General features: G+C 39.6%; 1 protein-coding gene across 6 annotated transcripts in view; it reads left to right on the top strand.

Moving 5' to 3' along the window:
- Positions 1-25,218, top strand: part of LOC121510817 (collagen alpha-1(XIX) chain-like) — a 281,327-nt gene that overhangs the window by 3,382 nt on the left and 252,727 nt on the right. For all 6 annotated transcript variants that reach the window (XR_005991990.1, XM_041789059.1, XM_041789062.1 and 3 more), the window contains exons 2-4: positions 4,594-4,716; positions 8,124-8,198; positions 8,278-8,377. Coding sequence is in view for 5 of the 6 variants with exons in the window: in XM_041789059.1 (XP_041644993.1) it covers positions 4,629-4,716; positions 8,124-8,198; positions 8,278-8,377 (263 nt within the window). In the remaining variant the exon portion in view is untranslated. The remainder of the gene's footprint in view (positions 1-4,593; positions 4,717-8,123; positions 8,199-8,277; positions 8,378-25,218) is intronic.

Raw genomic sequence — 25,218 nt, forward strand, 5'->3', positions numbered from 1 at the left:
GCTGATGAAGTTTGGTTTTACTAGAACTACTGAAAACACACTTTGCCCATATTGTATATGTTATCAAAAGGAATACCTTTTAGTTTTTCATTCATGAATGTGCATCTGTAGGGCTGAAAAAATTCATCAAAATTGAGATGAAATCACACACTGGCTACTGCACTTTTCAAATCACAGAAGATGCAATGCTTGTTCAACCCGATATGTGTGTCACAATACAAATTTAACACAGTTTTTGCAGCAAAGATGTTGTGCTCTACTCATCAGGCAATCATTCAAGATTCAATTTCCAAGAAAAGTTTTAAAAAAATCTGACTTTTTTTTTTTCTCAATCAAAATGACAATGGCATGAAAATGATCAATCCCTTTGATGCAATAATTAAAATGCATTTTATAACATGAATCAAAACAATCCCAATTTTATTTATATTTTTAGTCTCAGTTTCGTCTGTTTAATATTGTGTTGGTCATAACATTGAATGATTAATTGCTCTTTTTTGTTAAAAAATACACGAGGCAAGGAACCCGGAAAATAAGTGCATAATTGCAATTAGAGTATTTTGTCAAATCATGCAGCCCTGGCATCTACTGGGTATAGAGTTACATTTTTCTTGTCTTGTATGCTTGTTTTAAAACCAGACTGTTGGTGAAATTTACTACTTAACAACGAAACAAGACACCTCTGCATTGTATCGGCTAAAATGAGGGATCAGAGTATCGGATGTCGGCAAAAATCCAATATCTTGCATCCTTCGTTTTCGTCTAATTTGTTAAAAAAAATCCATTATACTTGTCCCAGATCACATTCATCAGACAAGTCCAGATTAAAATGATATTTCAAGATAGGAAAGAATAATATAAGGCCAAAGACCAAGAGTGGAAGCTCTGGTGGGTCTTTCCAGTCACTAGGTGCTCTCTGTTCATCTCATTAGGCAGTAGTTGCATAAGCAAGACATTTTGAGTCCTAAAATGTGCCTTGGATTGCCTTTTTTTGAAGGACATCTCTAGATTAAGAACCTGGCAGGGTGCTGGTTTAGCAGGTGGCACTGGTTGCAAGCTTAAATCTCGATCCTGCGCTGTAAAAACTTACATCTTAACACATTTGTTTGCCTGACTTCTAATAAAACTCTTACTTGTAGCCTAAAACACCAAACGAGTCCAGGTAAATATCTTATTCCTAGATAAAATGCATGATAAATAAGGCCTGAGTTGCTTCAAATAGTAAAACCGTCTCTTAAAGTGGCATTTAACTTGCTGAGTTTGTTGAAATGAGATAAACAGTGTTAACTAATTTAGATGTGCAAGACATCTATTGTTGTTTTTTTTTAACATAATACAAGCAATTTAGGCTTTTTAATTTGCTTGTAATATTTAAAATTAGATGTTTGTATTGAGAATGTGACAAAAACCCTTGTTTAGATGTAGGTTTTTGCATTCTGCTGCTGTTCGATGCATGTCTCCCCCCCACTCTCTCACCCCATATTTCCTGTTTCTCTTCAGCTGTTCTGACTAACAGACAAAAAAAGGCCCAAGCTAAATAGTTGAACATCGTGAAACAATCTGATTTGTTTAGTTCATCTTACTTCTTGTGGTAAGTTTTTCTTACCAAGTTGACCGACTTTTTATTTTGCTTTTTCAAAGAGATGCAGGCCTTATTTTTGGCCTTTTATGTCTTGAATTAAGTCTTTTATCAGGACTTGTCAGGAGGATGTGGCTTACAATTGTTTGACATATTTTTGTTTGGAAATCTGACTAATACTCTGAAGTTGTATGAAGTATTAAATTGTGGTGTATTTGCTTCTGCAGAGTTTCTTTATTCTTGTGTAGTCCTGTAAAGAAAGCCCACATGAAATGACTTCTTGTGTGCATTTCGGCTCAATCGTCGTCACTATTTTGGCATTGCATCACATTCACAGGCTTTCTTTCCAGATCGGAGGGCATTTTGTTTGAATTGGACCAGTCGACTGAGCTCTGCTGACTTTGGACCCGACTCTTGCTCTCCAGGATGACTCTGCCCTAAAAAAAAATCTTGCCTTCTTTGCCATGGCATGAGAGCAATGCAGAAGATTCCACTTGGCAGTATTGTGAAATGCTTCACAGGACTTAGTTGTAACTGGAGGTTTCCAGGTTTGATCTTTGCATGTGTCACCTTTGATCAAGATGCTGCTGACAGCTTGCAGATGAAAACACAACAGAGTGTTAATAGAGCTTTACAGAAGCAAAGATTAAGGCTGCTGTGCTAACAAACAACACATGAGGAGCCAGCAACCATGTGCTGCAAATGCATTTAAACAGTCATCTTATTTTTGTGCAAGAATAAATACTGATGGGAGCATTCACTCATGGCAAACAAAGTAGAACAAAACTTAAACTTGCCAACTTATTCTGTCTGTACAGCACACACTCTCTCTCTCTCCAGGTGTTGTCTTAATCTTATTGTTGTATCTCGAGTGCATTAAGTGCATCGAAACCTTTCTCCAGCTCATTCATGGTGACGACATACAAACCTAATGAATTACAAACTGTCTGCGGAGAACAACAGGCGGCTCGACTCGCCTGCTAACAACCGAAACCTCAACATAAACATAGCTGAGAGTATAATGATCTAGCTGCTGCATAGACGTCTCCATTCATCACTTTATGGCAGGTGTTCATGAAAACTAATGAATGAGGGGCTCAGAAGTGCCTTCCCCGGGTTCGAACGACTTTACATAAATAAGCAGAGGCTTTAGGGACGTATGAGCAGGTATGAGAGAAGGGGGAGAGTCAATAACACAACATGCACATAATCTGATTCAGTGGATGAGTGTTTAAGGATAATTGATGGAGCAGACATGCAGCCATATACAGAAGAGATGCTTTTTTTCCATTGCTGTCTGAGGAATCCAACATACAGATCATATCAGTGCTGGCCCCAGTGAAATAAATCTAACTATGTCACAGTTGATGTTAAAAGCTCTTGTTTGGAGCTGTCAGTTTATATTTTAGTACCTCTTATCTCTTTGCTGATTTTGTACTTATACTTACTTTAAACCGTAAATCTTGAGTAGAAGTTGCAACTCTATGAAGTACAGCCTGTTTTTGGAGAGTCTGTGGTGATGGCAGTGATGTAAAGACAAACAAGCACTCCTGGAGGTTTATTCACCGAACAATAAATCATGACAGTGTGTGCACGTTCACAGAAGCCTACAGTGGGGTTTCCAGTGTCCTCTTCTGTCATTTGTAGGGGTCTAACAATTATCAGCAGGACAGATATTTGGCATTTGCCTGATTACCTTTATCTGCATGTTGTTCCAGTGATTACCGAATTAAAGGGTGCTACTTTTACTCCACAGTGAGTCGTGCCTCTGGCTCTCTTTTCACTCTCCACATTCTCCCCTAAATTCCCGCCCACAGCACCGTCTCATTGGTTAGACGTCATTCAACTATCTGCTGTTTCCTCCTAAGACTCTGCCTGTACATATGAGGACATAACAATGGGACTTTCCTATTACATCGTAGCAATTTCTGCTCTCAGAATTTCAGAGACAATTGTCCAGAAAGTCCATTGAAATTAGGTAAAGTGATTGAAATGTTGGGAGAATTTGCTAAGGAATGATCAGGAGTTTTTATGGATATTTTAGGGAATTTGTTTGGATATTTGGGGCAATTTTCTTTGAAATTTTAAATTACCTTCCAAAGTATTTTGGAGGGTTTCATCTGACATTTTGAGAGAAATTTTCTTCTTTTTGGCATTTTCATTGGATTTTGTTAAGGTGTTTGGGGGAATTTGTTTGACAAATTTCAGACATTTTCATGGAAATATGTATTTAATTTTTTGTAATTTTGTAACAAAAGTAATTTCTGTTCAAAGACAAAGCTGAGCTTTTAAACTTATCGTGTCCTTCTGATCCCAAATACGCTGAAGAAACTAAAAACTCATCATAAACAAGCCCAGGACTCAGGAGGATATTCATCTTTGTTTGATAGTAATGAAGTAGTCCAACTTTTTTCTTAAATGGCAGGTTTATTTCCTATCACATGGAAATTACTGTAACTTTCTAATGGCTCATTTTTACTGTAAATGCATATCAGTTTCAGTTATTAATCATCAGTCTCATGAAGTGTAAATGATCAGTATTGGTATTGGTGAACTGCTGGTGGTTAAAATGACTAGAGTGGTTTGATTGTTGTAAAGAATGCTGATTGAGTCTTATTCAGCCACAGAGGTTGAACAGCTGATTCACCAAAGAAAGAGAACTGGATCATTGTCAGATGATGATCCGTCACATCCAAAATCCTTCCAGGACAGTTCACTCAGTCCTGAAACTTCCCCACCACTCGATTCTCCCTCACTCGCTGACTCAATGCATGAAGCATATCTAATGACTGATGAATCTCTGTTGGTCTGTGGTATCTACGTTGAAGGTTAGTCTCTGATTAGGTATGCAGCAGTGGACAGAATGTGTTGCTGTGAATTAAAACAGAGGGAAAATTCATGCTTTCTTACAGTGAATGAAATAAAATTAAGCATCCCATCTCTCAGTTGTTGTTCTGTATTTTACACTAATTTTGACCCAGTAGTAACATCAAATCTGTTCTGTTTCCACCCAGGTTTTCAAGTGGACTAGCCTTTGAGTGTCAGAGCCATGATTTGTTTGTTAAGATGGACTGCTTTCCTTTGGACTATAAATTCCATTCCTCACACTCTTGGAATGGTAGTGACTGAACAAGCAGGTATGTGTTTGTTGTTCTTGACCTCTTCATTCACAAAGTTTTGTCTTTCAGCAGCAGGATGCCTCAGTAAAAAAGTCATTCATCTAAGTATAAGTGACTTCTAGTCGTTCTCATACTTTTATCATTTTTTACTTTAGATCATCGTGAGTTAAAACTTACAATGTGTTTTCAGTTTTTCTTTGTAATTCTTTGTGTCTACGTTTCCAATGAGTCATGATAATCAATAATAATTTAATTCATTTCACTCTCAGGCTTGAGCTGCTCTCTAACAAATGCAGCTCTCTGGCTCAGTTCTTGTGCCAAGCTTGTCCCTTCTTTTGAACTGAACTTGAAACATCTGAAGAGCTGTTTTTCACTGATCTTTCTCTGAAACAATGAAAGACTCATAACCTGACATGCCAGATTGACTGTTTCATATATCCATTGCATGGATATATTTCACATTCATTTGGGAAACTGCCCATATAAAGTGTTTGGGAAGGGCAGGACTTTAAAAAAAATCTCAAAAGGTGATTGGACTAACTTTCTGTCTGTCACGTGCATTATGGGCCAATCAGAGTGACAGGACAAATTGAGGTAGTCAGGCATGTGCAGCTCTGGTTGGGACCTGAGCTCAACAGGCTGGCACTGCTGCAGTTTCTGAACACTGGAGCTTGTTGGTGGATAAAACTCATGTCGAGCCGGTCGGCTCTGCCAAGAGAAGCTTTCAGAGTGGCTCTTTGCTTTAATAAAGAATTGTGGTCAAGTCCTGATCAAACTGCTCCAATACTTTAGCTACATCCAAACTAAACTCTACACTGGTGGCAGGCATTGCTCTCCTAGTACAAGCAAAACATGCCTGTAGCTCCCACCTTGTTCTCCTCAAATGATGCTTATTAGTTAAGTATATTTTCAGACCTGGCACAATTGTTTCAGACTGGAGCTTTGCAGGATGGATTTGCCAGATGACAGGTGTGGAATTTGGCCAATCCATCTTCTGTGCAACGTTAGAAGACAACTATGCTGATGATATTTCCTGTCAAATTTGACCACGTAAACAAATCAGAGTTGTCTTAAACCAAACAGCCTGATAGAAAACTCAGGAAGAAGTTGTCAAATCAGCAGCTAGCTATACTAGCTTGGTGATATCATCAGTCCCCTGTGGTCTGAGTGAAAATGTCTGCTGTGCTTTGACCAACATGTAAAATGGATCAAGCACCAGGGGCAGATTTGACTTTGAACACTCGCTCTTGGTGTGTTATTTTAAATGCAAATGAACTTATTCCCACCCTAACCTTGTTTTCTGTGGGCTGAGCTGAGACGAGCACAGAGTATGCTACCATGGCTGTGGAGATACCAGGTGAGGGGCAGGTATTATTATCATGATTTATTATGATGTCACAAGAAGTACTGATTCAGAATTGACCATCAGGCTGGGTTGGCTTTTGTCACATATTGTGGGTCAATAGATGCTCCAAATATTTGAGCAAAAGTACTAAAAAGTAGGCTTTTGATGATTTCATGACATGTCCCATTTAAATTGGTGCAACACAAAAGATACATTTCTGCACCTTGCATTGGGCCAGATGAATTCATCAAAATATAAGAAAACCCCAAAGGGTCAATCTTATTCAGTCTGAAAGAGAACTGCGGCTTGAGAGAAGATTTATTTTCCAGCAAGACAATGACCCGAAGCATACAGCAAAAGCTACACAGAAATGTCTTCAGTGTCTGCCAGTAGAGCATTTGTGGCCGGACTTGAAAAGGGATCTTCACGCTCAATCCCCATGAAAGCCGGCAGAGCTTGAGCAGTTTTGCACAGAGGGATGGAGTAAAATGCAGTGTCCAGATGTGCAAGCCTGACTGAGACCTATCCACACAGACTCAGTGCTGTGATTGCAGCCAAAGGTGACTCTACTATATAATGACTTCAGGGGGGTGAATATTTATGCAGTCACTTTTTAACATTACATGTTTTTATTTAACTGACATTACTTTGTAGAAATCTGTTTTCACTTTGATATTTAAGATGATTTAAAAATGTGTCGAAAAAGACAATTTATATTGACCATGATTGATTTATAAAATCAATAAAAGGGAAAAACATCAAAGGGGGTGTACTGGCTAATGGCAATACACAATGAATTGAATACACTTGCAGTCATGATGGCACACGTCAAAGCTCTTTATACCATAGATGACGTATTAAAAGTGCACCTTTACAACAAATATTACAATATGTTGTGCAAAATCTGTAAATCTTACATTTATATACTGTGTATTATTTATGCACAATGGTAAGGCAGCCTTTGCAATGCCTGAAAGACCCTGTAAAGTGAAAATAAATCTGTATTTAGGTTTGTTGTATGAAAGGTCACTCTGTTATGAACCTCCAGGTCAAATTTCAGTCAAAATTTTTCTAAGTTGAAAGAGTTAGGCTTCAAAATCATGAAAAATGAGGCAGTAAAATCTGCTCCAGGATGGTGTGGGCGTGTCTGTTGAATGAGCTGAAGCCACGCCCACTCAGGAGGAATAAGCTGCTATTGGAAGTGAGGAAAACACTCTCTTGACCTCTTCTCTCTTCGTCTCTTGACCTCTTGTTGACCTTAGAAGAAGAGAAAAAGTCTGTTTAGTGGCTCAAATCTCTGCTATGATGCTTTAAATGATCCATAGACCCCTGTGGCTGATAGATTTGGCAAATTTACCTCACAATGAACAATAAAACAGCATTAAAATGACTGTTAACTTTCAATAAAGACGGTGGCATCAGCTAACAACAGACTATACTGAGATGATCTGCTTTGTGATTTTATATTGTGGTGTTAAAGGGGCGGGGTCATTCCCCACTGTGGGCTCATGACATCACCAGCCCACATATTTGCCCCGCCCACATGAAACCAAGCCAGGAAAAAGGTGGAAAACTTTTTGATGGTCTAAATCCAGAATTCAGTCACATGTAGATCTCAGTGTTTTCACATGTTTACAGCAACCTTATTCCAACATTTCTAGAGTGTTAAGACAAAAACGTTGGATTTCACTTTACAGGGTCTTTAAATGTAAATCCATAAACCTCAGCCTTTAAAAGTGTTCAGTATTCATAAAGTCAGCTACCATTTAATTTCACTAAAGCAATGCAGGCTTGCCCTTTAAATCAAATTTCAGAGTCGTGTCTCTGTTAGTTATTTTTTAAAGTTTAATCTTATGTTTTAAAGATTAATTGGAAAATCAACTCTGAATTGATTTTCTGCTCTGATGTGGATGCCTCCTAAAGGTTTCTCTTTAAAATGAGGGGAAATGCACTCTGGAAATGAAAATAAATTCATGATCCAATTTATCATACGCTCTTCTGTAATGCCAGTCAAAACTGGTTCAACATATAAATTAGCCTCTGCTACCAGCACAACTAACTTTTTTTGGCTCCCTTGTAGATGGCTCATGTCCAGCCCTGAACGTAGAGGATCAAAGGTTTTCTGATGTTTTAGATCGGCCCCTACAAATCACAGGTATGTCCTGGATAAGCTGCACGAAAAAGCCATGTTTGACATATGAGCATATCCTGACACTGTGTTTTCACATTCGCAGGATTCGACCTCACAGAAAAGTTTCTCCTCCGGAAGGGCACAACCTCAGAAGACCTGCCATCGTTTCGTTTGGGAAGCAGTCCGCTCATTAAACCGACAAAGTGAGTAGTGTGTGTGATGGCGTGCCCTCTTGCTTATTTTCTGAGTTATTGGGCTCAGTTGTTGTACTCTGGTGCCTTATAGCATTTGAGGATAAGTCAGAGAGACAGCCTGCATGCCAGTATATAATCCTCATATATGTTGCTTCATTCCCTCCAATCTCCTGCTCATGCTGTGGAACTGCAGCACAATACAAGCATGCTATAAGATACGGTCACTCATGTGTGGCCGAGGCCAGGAAAAGCATCAAAACTCAGCATTTATCTTGGATTAAACCCTAGGTTGTTGCTATTTTGCTTCCTCTGGTTATTTCTTTAAACTCACATATTGCAGTCCATATGGTACCAAAAATGTGTTGCGCAGAACATCATGAAGGTTCATGCTTACTTTCCTTCATCTAATGACATACTGCACTGTAAAAATAGCGCAGCCATAGCTGGATTACATGAAAGGGTTGACTTCAGGCAGCCTAGATATGCCCCGCTTGTAGAGGAGTGCTTCCATTTGCCCTGGCTAATAAGGGCAAGCAGAGAGGTGAGCTGTTAGACAGGGAATGATATGAACAGAATTAATATATATTGCGTTTATTCTAGAAATCTCCTTGGGGTGAAAAGTAGGACATAAAGGAATGGAGAGAAAAGTGTGAGTGTGTATAATAAGACAGGAATATTAAAATAACTACATAAATGACACACTAAGGTGCCATTCATAGAAGACCTTTATTCCCCTGGTCAAACAGTGGAGCTGCTCTGTAACTTCACCTTGGTGCTGATGTAATGATATAGTAGGGATTTGAATTTGATGTAATATTTATAAAGCCTGTTGCACTTTAACACTTTCCCAGCAGCCAGATGAAGAAAATGGAGTGGGATATGAAGTGAGGCCGTGCAATATATTCAGTCTGTAAGATACTATTAGAATTAAAATGAGACATAGGTTATGACAATACTATTTACAATTATATACAAATTACAAAAACTGATGTTTTGCAAATCCATTTCTACCTTTATTCAGTTAAAAGATATATAATGTTCAAACTGACAAGCTTAAAGGCCTGTGTCCACAGCTGCCACTTTCCACGATGGCCTCACCCGTTATCGATACAGCGCCAGTGCTTCAAGCACCAGATGAGGACACAGGCCCTTACTGTCTTTTTGGCTGAGGTCAGCCCTACAGATTGCTCTGTCTGTGTCTGACCGACTGAGTGAGTGATGCTACTTTCAGAGTCATACCATCAGAGACGGGAGCTGAATCCCAATTCTCCCCTTAACCCTCAATCTGAACCCTCAGTCTCAAAATTCCCACGAAGTGCGAGGGCTGTCCCAATTCTCCTGAGAGTTGAGCTGGGGGGCGAGTTTGAGGGCTTTATCTCCCACAATTTTGAGATGTTCCTGGAGCATCCTTGATATTGAGGGTTATCACTCAAAGAAAGATGGCGGCGAAGAAATCGGAGAGGCATCTGGCTGCAGCCCTCGAGCAAACCTCTATGCTAGGGCGTTCAGCTGGAGACCTGCACGCTGGGGTGGACCTCTGTGCTGGGGCGCAAATTTTCTGCTCTATCCGCTTGCCCACTGGCTTACCATGAATCTAACCACTCTGGTTTTAATAGTGTAGACCCCTACGCTGTCTACTCCAGGGGTAAACGCGAACCATGTCAGTACACGACTTTTGTCATTTTAGAAAAGAAAACAACTCACTGCTGTTCTTTGTACTTCTTTAAACAAAGAAATGTCATCAAGTCCTGATAAAACTGGTGTTTTAGCAGCATCCACGCTAATGTCTTCTGCCATAATTGCACCAGCCTCTTGTTGCTGCTTGCTTACGTCACAACTCCGCCGCACCCAAAAGTACTGCCCCTTGACTCTGATTGGTCCTGTCACTTTCTAACCGGGCCCAGACTGTTAAGATGGGAGCTTTGCAAGATGGATTGACCAGTGAGAAACACAGAAACAGGCAAATCCATCTGTTTTGCAAGGTTACCTAAACATGCAACAGCAAGGAGGATAGATTTCACAATCTACTATAACCAAGAGACCAGAATCTGGTGAAATCTCTGCATGTAAGAGGCAAGGCCAAAAACCCAACACTGAATGCCTGTGACCTTTGATCCCTCAGGCGGTGTTGTATTAAAAGCTGGCATTGTTCTGTGATGAATGTCAAAGCTTGAGCCAAGGAAGACTTCAGAAAACCACTGACAGTTAATACATGATGTCACTGCATCTACAAATCTAAGTTACCGCTCCACCAAGCACAGCGAAAACCATATGTCAACAACATCCTGGAGCTCAGCTGACTTCTCTGAGTCTGAGAAATCAGCGACCTGAGAGTGTGCTGTGGTCTGACCAGTCCATATTACATTGTTTTTTTGGGAATAATGGTCATTGGCTCCACTTGGGAAACTGTGGAGAGGAGAGAGGGACACCATCACTCCTTGTCAGTTCCAACTACTTTTCCAGACGCTGGCAAAGTGAGTTGATCTGACACAGAGGGATGGTTTCATGATCCAGTTTATCATATGCTCTTCTATAATGCTTTAGTACTCTCTCTCTCTACAGTACTCTTTCTCTTGGGTCAAATATGACTGAAGATCATTAAGTTTCTCTACTTTTTCAAACACTGATCATCAAACTAATGAAGATTTTATCATTTTGATGAGTATGGTTTTGTGTAGAGTAAAGAAGACTGATAATATTGATATACAGAAATGTCACCAATATTTTTAAACAGTTTAGACCAGTGGTTCTCAACCTTTTCAGCCTGCGACCCAAAAAATTAAGGGTACCAGAGACCGGAGATCCCCACTGAACCTGAAGTGGCAAGAATTTGTTTAAAAATGGCAAAAACAGGCAGAAAAAGTGGTAGAAAGATTTTTAAATTGACAAAAAAATATTTTTAGTGGTAAAAATGTGTTAAAATGGGCAAAATTGGTGGGAAAGTTATGAAAGCAATTCGAATTTGGCAGAACTGGTGTAAAGTGGTACATGTGTAATTTGAAAAAAAAAGAAGCTTGATTTGTTTTTTAAGGCATCTGGAGACCCCCTCTCAGTGTCTGGGGACCCCCAAGGGGGTCCCGACCCCAACATTGAGAACCCCAGGTTTAGACTGTGTAGGACTTTATATGTGCAGCCACTATGCCAGTTTTTCAAACTCCTCTAACATTTAAGAGTTCACACACCTACTCACAGGCAAAGATTTTAAGATTAACAACTTTTTCGAGTGCAGCAGCATTCATGTGGTGGACACGCTGAATGTCGGTGTGGTTTGTTGTAAAACAAAGCACCTTTCAAAGCCACAATGGCCAAACGGAAAAATGCTAGTGGCACAAGTTATCCAGTGGCCTCTGATTATCATTATTAAGAGGCAGTAATATTTTCATTAAACTTCTGCAAAGGAGGATTTTTACACTCAGAGCATTTTTGGTCTAAATGAAGACATGAATTTGTCTTGTTTTTTGAAAACTGAATACAGTTTGTCTGGTCATTAATTGTCTACTGTGGTGGTGTCTTTTATACTCAGTTATCAAATGAGTAGCATGAGTGATGCGTCAAATATGCCTGACCAGTGAGTGACTGCCAGTTATGTGTGGGTGGACTATTTATAGTTGCATTCATACATTGCAGTGTTTCCCACAGGACTTTAGGAGACTATTGTGGGGAGAACCCTGAACCTTCTTGGACAGGGTTGTCCAAACTATGGCCCAGGGGTCAAATGTGGCCTGCAGGCCATTTTTGATTAGCCCCCAAAAATTCTTTAAATGAAATGAAATATGGCCTTCAACAGAGTATTAAGCTTGTGTTAGACTGTATTATTCCTGTTAGTTTCAGCACAAGGCAGTCTTACCATACTAACACTGTAAACAAACATTTTGACAAGTTTTTATGCCATTTTTTAAAACATTAAATTGGACCAAACTATACATAGTAAACATTGGCGATCAAAATAATAGATATATCTTGATTTATAACACTCTAATGGATTACAGCAGCAAATAGCAGCACTAATGATGTTCCAGGGGCGGAGTCTGTGGTGGCCAGAGCTAACCAGGGCCCCCTGAAATCTGATTGGCCTCCCCAAAATCCTGAAAAATGATTGGCTATTGCCTTGTCAATCATCACCTAGCCAGTCACTGAGCATGTTTTAACCTACATTAGATTGGTTTTACTTACTTTAATATCAAGGTGAGGTGTATGAAAGTGGCCCCACCATCTGTATATATTTCTGTATGCGGCCCTTAACTGAAAAAGTTTGGTCACCCCTAGTGTAGGAGTCTCTCTGAACATTTTGATTATTAAAAATGACAAGAAAAGGCCCAATATGGGTGTCTAGGACTTCTATTATTTGTTACAGGTATCAGTACCCTCAGATTTTTACTGGAGTCATGTCAAGGTTTTCATTTCTGTTGTTGTTACCTCTAGGTTATGTTTCTAAAGAAAAAGGAACAGAGATATTTATCACATATTGCCTTTCAGCTATGACATATAGAGATGTGACTGTGCTCCATATGGCCCAGCTCTAATATGAAGATGTAATAGTAGCTAAACTTATCTTTACGGTGCTGTTTTGGATTTTAACAAATGTATTTTGAGCCGCTCTTTGTTTCGTGCCCTTTGGTGAAAGAGAACACGCTGTCATTCTTCCGGAAGGGGGGGAGGATATTTTTAGCATTTTTACATGCAACTGTAAACATTTACTGCCACTCTCTCTCTCTTTCGCTGCCTCTCTCCGGCTAGGTGAGAGAATCTTTAAGCCAGGTGATTTGTGATCTCCTTCCCTGTTCAGCCAGCCGAAAATACATTTACTTCAGCCCTTCCCTCGGTCTCTGCTCATAGTGCAAGAAGATGCTGCTTCTCAATGACACTGCTGACAGTGTCATTGGTTATAGTGGCGAGACTGCGATCCCTCTCATATCCAATTATCTAAGTACTTTGACAGGTGATACTGCATGTCAGCTGAGGAGGGAAAGCCAGGGCAATTGCATGAAGCAGGAGGCCCCTCTGCCCCTGCCACAGCCACTAAAGCATTACTCACTTTATTTGTTGGATATGCAGCAATTGATGTTCCCCCTCGCTTGATCTGGCTAATATCCTGCCAGCTCTGTGGTACAATACATGTTATGGTGCATAGATAAGAGCTGACACACACACAGAACCTGTGTTTAGGTGACAAACTGTGTTTTTTTAAGGCTCCACAAAAAGAGGTGTGTATTCACAACATTCCTCCATACAGTATTAATGCACAGTGTTTCTGTCTAGCTGTAGAAGAACATCCATGTTTGCCTTGACCTCTTTACATCATTTATGAACTTCTGAGTCATATGTATGTCAGATTCATGTAACATTTACATGCACTACATATAGAACTGTGTATCTTACATGGCTAAAGACACAGAGGCTTGCAAAGGTCATTTTAAAGCACTTGTCTTACTTTCAGTCTTTAGAGAAAGGCGTTTGAGGAGTACTTTCTTATTGCTTCTTGCCTTTTCTCATCCAAGATAGTAATCCTTGTTTTGCAAAACAAAACACAGCCAAATACGGTATTGAGGTAGAGTGAGCAAACAGCTTTAGATATAAAACTAAGACTTACTTGTGCCCTTTGTAAGCCGCGCCTTTGAAGGTTGTCAAAACTTGTAATACTTTTTGACACCATTCATCTTAAGAAGATAAAATCGTTTTTTTTATGATGCATATTGCATGAGTCAAGTTAAAGAGATTGAGCCACAGTGGTTCATTCATATTCACAGGTTACCAAATCCTGATATTACTGAAGTCCTGTTGGTATCTCAAACAGACGTAAAAGTTAATATTTCTTAGGACACACTCACACTAAGCCCAGCTGCGTTGTACCATGCTGAAGCAGGCTTCGCCCCCCTCCCCAGTCCCCCCCTGGCCTGTATTCACATTGCTCCAAAGCCAACCAGTCCTGGGCGCAAATACGCCATCATGTCTTACTATGACATGCAGTTTACAAGATGCTCAGTTTTACACTGGAGCGATACACAGACAATGTGACAGTAACTTTGTGGCTTACTTTGAGTCGTTTTGGTTGGATCTGCTCTCTGAAAATCTACCATTGTTTAGAATAAGTGTTGAGAGGAACGGTTGGGTCAGTTTTACATCACATTGCACACCTGTGCTTGTGCACGAGCAAGCACAGGTGGCCCACCTCTTCCATCCATGTCAGGACCAAGGAAGTGTACAGTGCCTGAATGCAGCATGGAGCACTCGCACTGTTCAAACAAACCGGACTTAGGGGCTCAAATGTGCATGGGAAGGATTTGTTAGGATCCTTTTCAAGTAAAGATAAAAACATTTCAGTCACAGGTAGGTGGGTACACTCTACATGTCAGGTAGAGCCACCAATTTAAAACTTTGATTTTATTTTTTAACTGTACAGTATGTGTCCAGCTTCTAAAAACATGAGTCAGCGTTCGCCTGTTTAATTTGATCATCGGCTGTCTTTTGGCATACGGCTTCATGCTGCCAGTTTGACCTTTAACTTACCTGTTCTTTCTGTCAGCACCTCATCACAGGGATTTCCACTTGTGACAAAGTTTTATGTGTAAGGCAGTAAGGGAAAAGGACTACAATGCAGAGAATGAGACAGACAGGAACAATTTGGTGGAAATTTAGGAACTGTTTTGATGTGTAGGCCTGTTGGCTAAAGAAACAAACATATCACAGGATTAGGTAAAAAGTGCAAGCTAAAAGTGACAAAAGCTGAACTGCAAAAGTATTAAGCAGGTAGGAATAAGCTCGCAGCAACGCCGTGTGAAGCAAATGGAAATCAGGCCCTGATGAGGTGGTGATGTCATGTTTTTTTCATACTGGTGGTCAATCAGATTTGTTTCTCAAATCAGAGATTAAAGACTTCTCATACTTTTATTTGCAAGAGATTAGATTGGATTTTCATGTCCGGGTACTTTCCTACTTTCACGGGTTGCTGGAGCACAACACACGCATCACTATCTTCGTAAACTTATGGAGCAGCTCTCCAGTGCAAAAGCACTGTAAATGTGAAAGAGTTTCTTCTTTAAGTGGCTGGTTAGAAGTTCTCAGTCCTAACAAAAACACAGTTAGCCTGATAGAAGCCCCATGGATGTCTGAAATACAGGTCTTCAGCTGTGCTGCCCTTTCTCATTCTGGCCCAAGCAGCAAAGACTGCAGTTCAACCAAAGAGAGACGAGTAGTTGAACTAAAGATAAATAACTGTTCCACATTAACGTGATATTGAATAACTTTCACTAAAATGCCATTTTTTCCAGTTAAAAACATATTTACTACTTGGCAAAGAGGGGATTTTTAAAATTCAGTTGATCCATTTGGATTGTATAAGGACTAAAACTCAAGTACAACTGTAAAGGTATTTGGTTGACTCTTTGGATCGTTGTAGTTTTTTGCCAGGAAACTAAAATTTATGTCAGAATAATCAAATTACTGTTCTTAAAGTGTTAAAGACAGTCTGGCTGCAGATCTCATACACCCCCCTGCTGAACACACTGAGATGCTGAATCTGTAAGAACAGAAATACAAAACTTTCAAAATAAGATCAGATTAGATTTATGGTTAGGGTGAGAACTAAGGTAAGAGTTAAGATACAAAAAGTTGAAAATCAAAATGAAATTGGTTTGGTAGTTTCCATGGAATTTTAGGGAATGTATTTGGAATCTTATCTAGGAATCTTTTGAGGAATTTTATGTTTTTATGATTTGCTTGAAATTTTTTTTTTTTTTGGGGGGGGGGTGTCACTGAGGATTTTTCAGGATTTACATGGATTATGGGGGGGAAATTGTTACTGAAAGATTTAGGATTTATGAGAAAATTTCACTTAATATGTTGGGGAAGATTTGAAGAGATTAAATTAAATAATTTGAACAGAAATCCAAGACATGTAGAAATTTTGGTGGATTTTTTGTTTATGCTTGGCCTTGAGTAACACCAAAATTCCTGACTGAAGACCCCCAACAACTGACCAAAGCAGATTCTTACAAAGATCCAGCGCTATTTTTCTGCAGAAACTGGACCCTCAGGAGATTTTAGGACATCATCAGTGGTTAAAAACAAATTCCTGTTCAAAGACAAGGCTGAGCTTTAAACCTATCAGGTTTGACTGATCCATAATAAGTAGAAGAAACTAAAAATCCATTCTGAACAAAAGTTCAGGTCTAAGGAGGTTTATCATAACTAGAGTGGCTAAGAATGACTAGGTCAAAATATTTGATATTTAATCAGAATCGCTCAGCTCTAAATCATCTATCTAATATTGAGTTGGTTCTATTATAGTATGATTTATTTGTTGTATTTGCAGAGATGAACTTTTAAAAGTAATTGCATAAAAAACACAATTGCAATATTGGAAAAAAATTGGATTGTTTTCCCAAATGGTTCAGCCCTAATATGGGGCTCCTGCTGTGTTGTGCTCTCTCAAAGCCTCGCAGTGCTGAAGCACAATGTGAACTTAAAATGGGGACATGAAATATGACACCGTAGCAGTATCAGTATTAATGTCCCACGTCAAAATGACAGTGATGGCTGTTAAAAAAATGTGCTGTGGAGACAGCTTGAATTTTAATGTGGCAGCCGCCTTCACTGGGCTTCATAATTCCTCAAACAATGGGTAAGAGTCACAGAAATGACTTTTTTGTGTTTTCAATTTTGAGGTTTCAAATTGCCATCGTATATCTCATGCTGCACATATTTACAAGACATTTTGAAGCTGCATCCATACACTGAGATTTAAACACATCTGTTAAAATCAAATTGAAATCAAGTTTTAAACCCTTTTTTGTGGCCCTGACTTCCTATTTGAATTTAATTGCAGACTGGATATCTCACCAGAAACGTCAGACATATAGGTGGAGAATGGCAGGTCTAGACTTGTCACTGAAGATGTCTGTATGAGAGATGTGAGAGGAGAGACAGTGACAGACTGTATAAAACAGAAACAAATGTCTGATAGCTCCATGGTTTGACAGCAGCACTTTTGTGGTGACAGCCATTTGCCACTGATGAACAATTTCACATTTTGTTCAAACAATCCTGTGTTTATCCGGGGTAGAAAATAGCTCTTAATTAATTTTATGGCATAGTAACAGGGGATGCATTTGAAGTTGTTTGTTGTTGTCCTGTTGCTACTGCAGCCTTATCTTTTCATTAAGTGTGTGTGCACAGGAACATAAAATGACACTGAAACTGGATAACACATCTCTGCAGCACACATGCCAGTTCAAGTTGCATTCAATCTCTCAGCTGGTGAAACATTCTTCTTCCAGATCACAGGCGTTAAATGGATTTGGATTCTTCTATCGTGCACGGCTCTTTCAGATTAAACACGACTGAGGACTCACGCTGAGAGGAAGTCACAGTCCCTGCTAGCATGAATGATGCATTTAGCGTGTAAACCAACATGGCTCTGCCTGCTGTGATTGGTTACTGGACTGAGTGTCAGAGATGGGGATCTGAGCCAACTAGGCTAACATTTGAGGTTTGATTGTTACAGCGACAGAAATCTGATTCCTCCGACTCCTTTAGGAGAATCCTCCTGGATAGGGTTACTAACAAGTCAGGACACCGAAGCTGTTTCCGGAAGATTCTCCACCAGACGGGTGGTGTTGCTGTGTCATTCTGTCAAACTGTCTCTGATTATACAAGGGCAAGTCTCAGGCTAAAACTAGGTATGGTCAAAGTCCCTCAGTGACAGGAAGAGCCCAGTTGTTTCTAATAAAAATGGAATAAATTCTGGCAGTTCTGGTGTTACTCTCTCGTCTTTTTTATTTATTTATTTTTTACAACATACGGCTCTATAACTAAATAAACCATCTAAAAAATGTATGTAGATCTGTGTTTAATAATATGAACACTTCCTTGTTTAATTCAAAATTCCCCCTCACCTCCAAACTTGAAAATAAAAGATTTCCCTAATTTATGGTGCCGATGAAAAGTATTTAGTGCCATTGCAAAGTTGAGAAGAACAGAACAGAAAAAGAGGATTTTGCAGCTGTTTTTATGAGGGAAAGTCCAGTTTTTTTTTAAATGGAGACTCCAAAAAGGATTGACATTTTTCTATACAACACTGCTAATAATTGCCTGGAAAAAAAGACATTATTACAGCAAATACAGTGGAGTCTTGAGAACAACAACTGCAAATTTGAAATGATAAAAAAAAACAGTCTGTAGATCTTAATGGATGTAATTACATTTTTGGACTAAAAAACTTTGGCTTGATTTAGATTGTGTGGACTCTGTCTCATGCAGCAGGACTGTTTTTGATGCAGTGTTGATTTCATCGACTAAAAAGTATTCATCGGCCTTTTTTCCATGACAAAAATGAGACTAAGACTAACAAAAATAGATCTGTGATGACTGAAACGGACAAAAAGTAAGTTTAGTTTTTGTCAAGCTGATTAAAACTAGACTAAAATGTAATGTAGATTTCGTTGGACACTCAAAATCCATGATATTTCTCCACTGTGGGTAAATCTGTCAAAAAACAACGCATCTGTAGCTATTCTGCCTCTCAGCTGTGGAAGGCAGGGACAGAGGTCTGGTAGGGTGCAGAGAACACACTACCATGATTTGGTACCAGATTTAGGCAAGAAAATAAATGCTTGGACTAAAAGTAAAGACTAAAACATGAGGACTTTTTATGAACTAAAAGTAGATCCAAATGTTTTTGAGTTTTCATGGACTCAAACTAGACTAAGACTAAAAAGGGTAAACGACTAAAATGTGACTAAAACTAAAAAACATTTCATCTAAAGACTAAGACTAAAATAAAAAATAGCTCCCAAAATGAACACAGTTTTAATGGAATATTGTGTTCAGGAGAGAACAGGAGATCTAACAGAGAGCTGTGTCACTTTTATTATTGTTTGTTTGTTGTCTGACAGATGCATTGGCTGTGGCTGCTGTGGTTGTTTTGTCCTGATATGTTTTACATGTTCAGAATGCTGAGAACCAGGGGCGCAGGTGGCCTCGTGGTTAAAGGTGCGCCCTGTGTACGCGGACGGCCCGGGTTTGAATCCAGCCTGAGGCCCTTTACCGCATGTCTCTCCCCTGCTCTCGTCCCTGTTTCTGACTCTATCCACTGTTCTCATCTATCAAATAGAGGCACAAAAATGCCCAAAAATAAATCTTTAAAAAAAGAGTGCTGAGAATCAGAGCTTTCCGGTTGTGTATAACATGTTATATTTACATATTGTAAATAACTGAATGGTTACAAAAATATCTGCCGGCCTGCTGGTGGGCCCTCAGATATTGAAGGGTTAAAGTGACTGGCCTAATTAAAAAAAAAATTCCAGACAATTGGTGCCAGTAGTCTCACAGCTAGTGAAATGGAGATCACCTGATTGCAGGTTATTCAGTATTCCTGGCTACCATTACACCATAAAAACAAAAGAACACTCAGAGCAACTCAGAGAAAAAGTGGTTAAAAAGTATAAGTCAGGGGATGGAGGCAAAAAACATTCCAAGGCTCCGAACATCCCCCAGAGATCAGTTAAATCCATCATGAGGAAATGTAAGGAATATTGCACGTGTAAATCTGCCTAGATCAGGCCGTCCTCACAAACTGAGTGAGCGTGCAAGAAGGAGACTAGTGAGAGAGGTAAATCTTCACGAGATTTCGCCAAAAGGCATGTGGGAGAAATGTCTTTTTGGCCATCAGACAACACTCTATGTTTGGTGGATGCGTGGCCAGTCTCAAAATCGACATCTCTACATGCCATTCTGTTTCAGTGTCTGCTAATTTCAACACATTCATGTCATTCTCCTTACAGAGCTACTGATTTGACAATCTCCTAACAAGGCAGTGAACAAACAGATCGAGTTTCTGTAAAAATGCAATAGGACTGGAGGAAAGCATGCAAACAGGCATGACAGCTAACTAAAAATCCACCAAAACTTGTTTTCTGAACTATTCCTAAGTTAAAGCAGTAGTATTCTGTTCTTTTAGAAACATGAACTTGACCAGAAGGGAAGAAAGCACCTGTGCATTCTCTTTAACCAGTTTAAGAAGGTAACTATGTGGGTGGGATGCTCAGGTGTATCACTTATGTGAGGGAAAAACTCAAGTTGTTTGGCTTCTGCTGTTTGTGTTTCTTTTTTAGTTATTTGGCACTGTCCAAAGCTCTGCTCCTTCACATTGCAGACTCTGTTATGTATGAACTTCACTGGTTGCATTGGAAACAAAAATATTTCATGTGCAGTCATCCAGGAGGCAGTAATGTTTTGAGTCATAAGTGCAAGTTCACAGAAATCACAGTTTAATGTGGATTGTAAGAGACGGCGCTGGCAGAATCCCATCTAGTAAAAGTTGTTTTGGTATTTCAGTGTGGGAGCAAGAAGAGAAAATGAGCCCAGATTCTTTTCCTTCACTCATTATCACTTACTTAAACATGCTGAGTAGCTTTTTTGCCCACAATTCAGTAAAAGAGCGTTTAAAGCACTCTGCACTGAGGCTTAACCGTTTAGCCACAGATGGCAGTCAACACAAGGTCAAGAACTTTAACCCTGCAGGCCATTAGAGATCAAGTGTGCCGCGCTGTAGACAGGCCATGTTTTGAAATGAGAGGAGACGTCGTTTGGGAAGAAGCGTGTGAACTTCAGAGCTCCAGAAAACAGCCCTACAGAGAGTTCTGCTGAATGTCTGTAAAACACAACGAGGTCATGCAATGGAGAACAAGTCATATGGTTTGGATAAGTTCAGGATTTTTTAATAGATCATTGTTTGGATTAACCACAAGAAAATTAACAGGCTGTGATATAAAAAGCTACATCTTTTTACAACCACAATTCCAGTGATTTGCAAATCTCATGAGCTCATGTTTTACTCACAATAAAAGATAAACAACATATCAGATGTTGAAACTGAGACATTTTACCATTTCATGAAAAATATGAGCTCATTTTGAATTTGATGGCAGCAACACATCTAAAAAAGAAGAGGCTGAAAAAGTAAGTGATACTAATGGAAAACAGCTGAAAAAGCATTTTCCAACTAATACGGTTAATTAGCAAGAGGTCAGTAACATGACTGGGTATAAAAGGAGCATTTTGGAGAGGCAGAGTCTCTCTTAAGTAACGATGGGCAGAGGTTCACCAATCTGCAGAAAACTGCGTCAAAAATTGTAGAAATATAATTTGAAAAGACTTTGAATATTCCACCATTTATAGTTCATGATCTCATCAAAAGATTCAGAGAATCTGGAGAAATCTCCGCGTGCATGGGACAAAGCTAAAGAGGCTAAGGGAGTGTTTGATGCTCATGATCTTCGCGCCCCTTAGGCTGCACTGCATTAAAAACCAGGCGTGATTCTGTACTGGAAATCACTGCATGGACTCAGGAACACTTTCAGAAATCACTGTCTGTCAACACAGTTTGCTGTGCTATCCACAAAGACAAGTTAAAGTCATGTCATGCAAAGACGAAGCCATGCAGAAAAGCTGCATTTTCTCTGGGCCAAAGCTCTTTTAAAATGGACTGAGGCAAAATGGAAAACTGTTCTGTGGTCACATGAATCAAAACTTTTAATTCTATTTGGAAACCACAGACACCGTGTCCTGCAGACTAAAGAAGAGTGGAACCATCCAGCTTTTATTAGCGCACATGTCAATAGCCTGCATCTGTGATGGTTGCATTGGTGCCTATGGCGTGGGCAGCTTACACATCTGGAAAAGCACTATCAATGCTGAAAAGTATGTAGAGGTTTTAGAGCAACATATGCTCCCATCCAGACAATGTCTCTTACAGGGAAGGCCTTGGATATTTCAGCAAGGAAATGCTCATACCACATCATCACAACAGCATGGCTTCACAGCAGAAGAGTCCGCGTGCTGAACTGGCCTTCCTGCATTTAAGTCCTTTCATCAACAGAAAACATTTGACACACCATAAAATGAAAAGTCTGGCACAGGAGATCCAGGACTGTTGATCTGGTAGGATCCTACATCATACAAGAATGGAACAACATTCCTCCCCCAAAACTCTGGCAACTGGTGTCCTCACTTCTCAGACGTTTAGAGACTGTTGTTAAAGGGGACATATTTTAACTTCAAGACAAGTTTATATTGGTCTCAGAGGTCCCCAAAACATGCCTGTGAAGTTCGTTGCTGAAAGAAACTCCAGCTTAGGATTTTTGCATGTCTAAAATCCCCTCTGTTTCAGCCTTACTCAGAACAAGCTGTTTCTGTGTAGCTCTAAATGTTAAAGAGCTGTCTGACTCCGCCCCTGACCACTCCCCTCTCAGGAAATGGATGTAGAGCTCCTGATGTTACGATGTCATTTTGTAGACTCTCTTATCCAAAGATAGGGACGTTGCCTAAGGGCCCAAACTGCACATGGATTATGCACTGACTGGGATTTGAACCATCAGTCTTCTAGACCAAAGTCAGCAGGGTAACCCACTGAGCTGCCCAGCATCTCAGCTGAGAGGAAGATCAGGAAATGAGGGCGGAACCTTCTTGCAAGCGGGAGAGGTAGCGGTGCTAACTCTCCACATGAGGTCGTAAGGGGAAAATCTGAGAATAGCTTGTTTCAGCACACATTTTCTGAAAGGTGGAGAAAGAGAGGGGGGAAGGGAATGGATTTTTTTGGTTTCTTGAGGGGATTGTGGACAGGCAAGAGGCACATATTTTTGTTAGAAAAGCCTGAAAAAGTGATTTTTGCACAATATTTCCCCTTATAAGAAGCGGGGATGCTACACAGTGGTAAACATGGCCCTGTCCCTACTTTTTTGAGGTGTGTTGCTGACATCAAATTCAAAAGTAGCTAATATTTTTCATGAAATTGTAAAATGTCTAATTTTCAACACCTGATATGTTGTTTGTCTTCTATTGTGAATAAAATATCACACATTTGTTCATCATTGCATTTTGTTTAGTTACACTTACCCAGCGCCCCAACTTTTTTGGAATTGGGGTTGAACATTACAAGGGATGTTTTTTTTTTTTTTTGTAAATATTTAATTCTCTTATCAAGTGTATAAATCCAAGACACGCCAAGAACAGATGAGTCGTTAGGGTTAATAGCGAAGCTTGAAGTAGTTTACATGCCTTTGGCATGTTATGTCATCAGGGCTCTGGTAGTCTGATCTATGTAGTTGTGATGTTGTAACCTTTAGTTGTAGAAAAATCTTGCATAAACTTCTATTTAATAAGACTGAACTGTCGAGCAGATCCCCATGGTGCCTGCACCCACACTGCCTTCCTTTCACTGAAACTCTGCTCTAGGATTTAGAGGCGAAACATTTATTAAAATGATGATTAATTACATACATACTGGACACACTAGAGCTAACCTGCCTCTGTGTATTAAAGCTGTAGCATACGCTTTGAGTTCTAATTTACATTTCCTCACTTATTTTTCCTGTTTTTGTGATAATATGTAACACGTTAGCACAACTGCATACGCAGCATGGAAACATTCAGCTTTATTCTACTTATTTTATAAATTGCCTTGCCACTTTTCATATCGATTTGTAGCTGAATAGTCCTTTGGCCCTCGGGTAACACATAACCTTCCAAGTCCTCGGCCTCTCAAAGAGGCATTTGATTTTTTGAGAGCTTTAACTTGGTGTATTTATCATTTTAGTCATGTACCGTTTACACTGAAATCTCAGAATTCAGGGGACACAATAGGAGAGGGTATGAAGCTCACAGAGAATAGGAGATGATATATAGGAGTGAAAACTAATTTCCAACCTGTCTGAAGAAACTCTCTCTTCTCTCCCTCCCCCAGGCTGTGCTCTGCCTTTTCAACGACCTTATCATTGCATTATTATTATTTTTGCTGATCTTGATTTATTATGTTTATGCTCCTCCACTTCTGACTGTTAATCTGAGTGGAGAGTTGGAGCTGGGGTTAGAGGTGTTTGAAGGGTACAATGTTTGTTCCTCTTTATATCCAATGTATAAAATTAGGAAGGGAGTGGGTGTGTGGGATAGGGGCTGAGTTACAGAATGAGCTGTAATTCATATGAGTGTAGGTGTGATCTGAAATATGATATTGTCTGTCCTGGATTTTCTCTGCATATTTTGCTTCTCCTGGAACATGTCTTCTGCAGCAAAAAACAGAATTATTATTTGACTTTACGGAGCAGCCGAGGTCATTCACATAAACCTAAAGCTGCGCTGCATTATGCATCTATAACAATAGAACTGGAACACATGGTATTTGTATCTGGAGGAAAAAGATTGGCTTTTGCGACTTTGGATCAATTTCTATATGTTTTCATTATCTGAACGACAGGGAAGCCTGTATAAAATTCATCAAGCTAAATGGCATCATGTTTGTCAGGTTTATTTATGCCAATGACTCAGCAGGAGGGTATTGAAATGTTTTATTGATCATTCAAGTTGATTGGTTTCTTCATTGTTTAGCTGCTGAAAGCTTTAAAGCTGCAGGCAACCTGAGTCCACAGCAGCATGGGAGCCGAGTGATGTAGGATCTTTCTCTATTAATATAAAGTAAGCCATACAATTCAGATACTCTCATCTAAGTTCCTGTAAACTTTATGAAGTCTGTTTACGCCTCAATTTGGATAATTGTGACATAATAAGTGCTGCAGAACAGTCATAGAAGAAGTTAAACGACAGGTGTTTACAGGGCCTGTAGCGCCACATTATGTAATAACGCAGCATTATGTAATAATGTAGTACATTTTCAATTCATTATGTAATAGCGGCACATTTTGTAAGCCACTAAGTGGTTAGGGTTAGGGCAAGGTAGTAGGGTATACCCTGGAGCCCACCTTAAGTCCTAGGGTTAAGGTTAGGTGTTTAGTCTAGAGCTCTGAAAGGGGGGTTAGGTTTAGGCATAAGTCACTAAGTGGTTAGCGTTAGGGCAAGGT

This window comes from Cheilinus undulatus, linkage group 6, assembly GCF_018320785.1.
Source record: "Cheilinus undulatus linkage group 6, ASM1832078v1, whole genome shotgun sequence".
NCBI classification, from domain to species: Eukaryota; Metazoa; Chordata; class Actinopteri; order Labriformes; family Labridae; genus Cheilinus; species Cheilinus undulatus.